Source organism: Haematobia irritans, chromosome 2 (assembly GCF_050003625.1).
Source record: "Haematobia irritans isolate KBUSLIRL chromosome 2, ASM5000362v1, whole genome shotgun sequence".
NCBI lineage: Eukaryota > Metazoa > Arthropoda > Insecta > Diptera > Muscidae > Haematobia > Haematobia irritans.
The window spans coordinates 109161221-109167104 of record NC_134398.1 but is presented as its reverse complement, the minus strand read 5'-3'; the positions used below and the strand labels follow the sequence as shown (position 1 = coordinate 109167104).

General features: G+C 33.8%; 1 protein-coding gene across 1 annotated transcript; it reads left to right on the top strand.

Annotated features, from left to right (window-relative positions):
* Nucleotides 1-1933: 1933 nt before the first annotated feature.
* Nucleotides 1934-4720, top strand: LOC142224962 (uncharacterized). The gene is made up of 2 exons (XM_075294739.1): nt 1934-2695; nt 2767-4720. The coding sequence occupies exons 1-2, from the start codon at nt 1934-1936 to the stop codon at nt 4255-4257; spliced, it is 2253 nt and encodes a 750-aa protein (XP_075150854.1). The 3' UTR covers nt 4258-4720.
* The last annotated feature ends 1164 nt before the right edge of the window (nt 4721-5884 follow it).

Below are 5884 nucleotides of genomic sequence, written 5' to 3'. Positions count from 1 at the left end.
ATTGAGCCAAAGTGTGAACACAATTAAGCTGCAAAACGAACAAATCAGCAGTGATCAGAAAAGAGTCATGGAAGATTTGGTCATCAAATTTCCCAAACTTTTCTCGGAACCGGACGAGAAACTTACCTATACTACGAAAGTAGTAGGGGAAATTCGTACATCAACTGACTCCCCTGTGTACACTAAATTCTATCCCTATCCAGCCTCATTAAAACGTGAAGTTGAGAGCCAAGTTGAAAAACTGTTAAATGACGGAATCATACGCCCGTCACGATCACCATACAATTCTCCTGTATGGATTGTCGACAAAAAACCTGACTCCCAAGGAAACAAACAATTTCGAATGGTAATAGATTACAGGAAATTAAATTCTGTTACAATTTCAGACAGATATCCTATTCCGGAAATATCGGATGTTCTTGCAAAATTGGGAAATAGTAAATATTTCTCTGTTCTAGATCTCAAAAGCGGATTCCATCAAATCCCGCTCAAAAGTACGGATATCGAAAAGACAGCTTTTTCTATAAATAACGGAAAATACGAATTCACACGTCTACCATTTGGTCTGAAGAACGCACCGTCGATCTTTCAACGTGCACTTGACGATATCCTTCGTGATTTTATAGGAAGAACATGCTACGTCTACATCGATGACATAGTCATCTACAGTAAATCCGAAGAAGATCATATCAGGGATATCGAAAATGTTTTTAGGACCCTAGAAGACGCCAATATGAAAATTCAGTTGGATAAGTGTCATTTTTTCAAGCAGGAAGTTGAGTTTCTAGGATTCGTAATATCGCAGGCAGGTATTAAAACTAACCCAAAAAAAGTCGAAGCGATAGCAAACTTCCCGCAACCACGAACTCTTAAGGAACTTCGGTCTTTTCTAGGCCTTTCCGGCTATTATCGCCGCTTTATAAGGGATTATGCCAAGTTAGCGAAACCACTTACCTCCCTCCTAAGAGGAGAAGAAGGTCGTGTATCAAAACGGCTATCTTCCAAAGTCTCCGTAGAACTTAACGAGGAAGCAGTGGAAGCATTTAAAAAACTAAAAAATTCTCTGGTGTCAAGCGATTTATTGCTATCTTATCCGAACTATGAGGAACATTTTGAGCTAACAACCGACACATCAGAGTTTGCTCTAGGTGCAGTTCTCTCGCAAAAGGATAAACCAATCACTTTTATATCACGGACGTAGAGCAAGGCTGAAGAGCATTATGCGGCAAATGAAAAAGAAATGCTCGCCATAATTTGGGCCCTTAACTCCCTTAGGAATTTTCTATATGGTGCAGCTAAGGTCAAAATTTTCACTGACCATCAACCTCTCACCTATGCTTTAAGCAATAAAAATAATAACAACAAGATGAAGCGATGGAAAGCTATCCTAGAAGAATACGATTATGAATTGTTCTACAAACCAGGGAAAAGTAATGTTGTAGCTGACGCCCTCTCGAGATTGCCAGCGCAATCGCCCATCAATTCAATGTCTGAAATGACACATAGTGATGACAGCTCATCACACAATCTCATTTATAGTGTCGAAGCTCCAATAAATGTCTTTAAAAATCAAATTATTTTCGATTCAAACCTAACAGCCCCATACAAATTTGAAATCGTGTTTCCGACTGTACACAGACACTCTATATCAGAAACAGAGTATAGCGCAAATCAAATAGTTTCAACCCTGAAAAAATATCTAAACCCATCGGTAATAAATGGCATTAAGGCTCCAGAAGCATTAATGGGAAAAATTCAAGAAATTTACCCACTTCACTTTGCGAAATATCGTATTAGATTCACAAATCTATAAGTCGAAGATGTAAAAAACGAACAGCGACAAGAGGAAATAATTATTAGCACACATACGAGAGCCCACAGAAACAGCAAAGAGAACAGGGCACAAATTCTGGAAAGATTTTATTTTCCCTGTATGAACAAAAAAATTAATAACATAGTTAAACAATGTACAGTATGTAGAGAAAATAAATACGATAGGCATCCGCCGAAACATGAATTAAGAGAAACTCCAATACCGACATACCCCGGAGAAATTATCCATATTGACATTTACAGGACTGAGAAACAACTTGTCCTTACGGCCATAGATAAGTTCTCAAAATACGCCCAAGGTAAGCTGATTAAATCCAGAGCAATCGAGGATATTAAAGAGCCCTTAAGAAAACTCATTTTCTCGTACGGCGTCCCAAAAATGGTTGTATTTGACAACGAACCATCGCTAAACTCAGCAACGATAACCTTTATGTTACAAGACCAGTTAGGAATAAAAATTTTTAGAGCCCCACCGTACGCCAGTACAGTGAATGGCCAGGTCGAACGTTTTCATTCTACCCTGACAGAAATCATGCGATGCTTGAAAAGTGAACGTACAAACAACGCATTCATAGAACTACTGGACAGAGCGATTTACGAATATAACTACACAATTCATAGCACAACAGGTCAAAGGCCACTTGAAGTATTCTTTGGTCGAAGAGTTAGTACAGACCCCGAGGCGTATGAAAGGACTCGACAAGATAACATACAAAGACTAAAAGACAAACAAGCAATTGACCTAAAAAATCATAATAAAAATCGTGAACCAATTAAGCAATATAAACCAGGCGATGTCATTTATGTAAAAGTCAATAAGCGTTTAGGAACGAAATTGTCACCAAAATTCAAAAGAGAAGTTGTAAAAGAAAATAATTCCAATTCAGTTACCACAGAATCAGGAAGAGTTGTCCACAAAAGTAATATAAAAAGTTAAGTTTACCTCCCTTCCTCATCTTATCTCTACCATTTTATAGAACACTCTTGACCCTCCATTCATCTTTCGCCAGCGAACTACAAGTGCTTAATCACACACTATCGCATCTCGTGGCAATTAATGACGGACAAGGAAGAGTCCAGAATGGTACTTTCAAGATAATCCACATAGTCGAATTACACCGATACTGGAATTTGACAAATAACATACGGACAGAAATTGAAACCACCATCCCCAATTCCAATCCTTTTTACCCACTCCTGATCCATGAATATAAGAGAGCTATTAATATACTTGGAACTGCATGGAAATACATCGCAGGATCCCCTGATCATGATGATTATGAATTGATATCAAATACACTTAATGAATCATTAAAGAACATTAACCAACAAGTTTTGATAAATGAAATATTTACGGAAAGATTAAGAAATTTAACAGACATTACTAATAAAATAAATAATTCCATAAAAAAGAGCAATAAATTAATTAACGAAGCTGCCATCAGCCTACAAATTAAGTTAAGATTTGTCAAAGAGGAACTAATTAATATAAGGTATGCTATAGAATGGGCAAAACAAAATGTAATAAATTCGGTCCTCTTAAATAAAGAAGAAATTAAAAAAACATTGAGCAAATTAGTTGAAGACAAATTTTCATTTTCATCTGTAGAACAAGCACTTGAATTATCAAATGTAAAAGTATTATATAATAAAAAGAAAATAATGTATGTAATTGTTGTACCCCTTATGAGCAACAAAGTTTATACTGATGTAATTTTGAAACCCGTAAAAAGAAATGGGAAAATTGTAAATGTCAAATATAAAGAAATAATGAAGAATAATAATGAAATATATGGAATCTTAAATGCATGCCCTAAAGTAAATGACGTAAAGATTTGTAAATTGAACCAACTAGTTAATATATCCAAAGATAATTGCATCCCGCCGCTCCTTAGTGGTAGAAATTCATCATGCACGATGTCCCAAGGATATCATATACCAAACGTGGAAATTATATCTCCCGGTGTAGTATTACTTAACGACTTTAACGGAACAATTAACAATGAAACAATTAGTGGAACATATTTGATCAAATTCCACAATGTAACTGTTAAAATAAATAACAAATTTTACAGAAATTTAGAAGCTCCCCATATGGAAGTTTCTCCACCATCAATTCAACAATTCCCAATTGAAAACGAATTCGTAAATCTCTTATCTTTGGAAATGTTGAACTACGTTCATATTAATAACACTAAGAAAATACACGAAATTAAATCAGACTTTGTCACTACAAAATACATAAATTTTTCAATATTCATTCTTTTGTTTCTACTTTTTGCAATAATAAACTGTTTCTCAAAGAAACGAGAAAAAATAGTTTTTCAAACAGTAACTCCAAACCCAAAGGCAATTCAGCAAATTGTCCAACCTAACTTCCAATGTTTAAGGCCACAGAAAGTCGATGACCTACCGTATTTTTAACGATTGGGGACAATCGTTTTTAAAGGGGGAGGAGTTAACGCTAAGTATGTTCACTATTATAAAAAATATAAATTTCTTCGCATAAATAAATGCAAACTCTGCAGTACAAGTTCAGTGACACATTACGAGGCCACTAACTTAAATATGAAACTTGAAACCTTTTTGTTTGCATTTTTTTTCCTTTTCACCTTTTTTTCCGTTCCGAAACTAAAATCGCATTAAGTGTCATTAACCCGCGTAGAATTTGCCAATAAATGCAAACGTATCAATTGATACATTTTTTTCGGTTTTTCTCTTTATTTAAATGCATGGCCTGATTTAATAGAAAGTAGCAAGTAAGCATTTTTATTATTAAAACCAAGTCTTAGTTCTAAGTAACATACAAAGAAATATTGCACTTCATTTTTATTCGTTCAATAAAGAAGCTGACCGGCGCTCGACGCGTCGTTAACTAACGTAAAAAGTTTTTCATTTATTGGTTGGGAAGTTGAAAGAGTCCAGGCGACTCTAAGAAATTATTTTTTTTCTATTCAAGGACCCAACCATCATAACTTATATATATATATATATATATATATATATATATATATATATATATATATATATATATATATATATATATATATATATATATATATATATATATATATATATATATATATATATATATATATATATATATATATATATATATATATATATATATATATATATATATATATATATATATATATATATATATATATATATATATATATAATGGGTTTTATACACATATCATATGATTTGCATTAATAGTGCCAAATGCATTTTTATTTAGCTTTAAAACTGTCTTCTCTAAATTTTGAAGGAAAGTTTCAAGAATTTTCAGGGAAGGTTAGGGTTGCTATTCACTACGGTGTTTGTCGATATTGTATCGGGGAAAGTGACGTCCCTTTAAAACAATAGAGCAAAAATTAAACATCTCCGATCTACTTGAAATTTACAGGGAACGTGGGAGGAGGTGATGAAATTTATACATGATTTTTAAATTAATATATGATTTTTCGATATCTGGTTGGGGAAGGGGAAAATTGAAATAAACTTTGTCGATTTACTTCGATAGAATTTATAGGGACCATTGAGTAGTTGCGAAATTAATATAGGGTACGTGATAGTCCGATATCAGGTCAGAGTGGAGCGAAGGTGGGGAGAGAGTTCCCTTTTGTCGGTTTTTTCTCTTAAATTGAAAGTGGAGGGTTGTCCGTAAATGGGAACTCGGTATATAATTTTATGATTTTTGCACAGGCTTCTTTCTTCCAGACTTCCTATTAGAAAAGAGGGGGTTCCCTTTTGTCCGTTTTTTTTTTTTTCTTAAGTTGAAAGTAGAGGGTTGTCCGTAAATGGGAACTCGGTACATAATTTTATGATTTTTGCACAGGCTTCTGCCAGACTTCTTTTTAGTAAAGAACTTAAATTTACATGAAATTGGCAGTCAACGTAGAGGGTGCATTATTTTCCAACATTTTAGCAAATGTTAATGTGGTAAAATTTTTTACTATTTTTACTTTTTCCGATTTATTGGATGGGAAACAGTAATTCTTTGTATGTTATTATAATATAATGCTTAATTTTCAGATATGTTGAG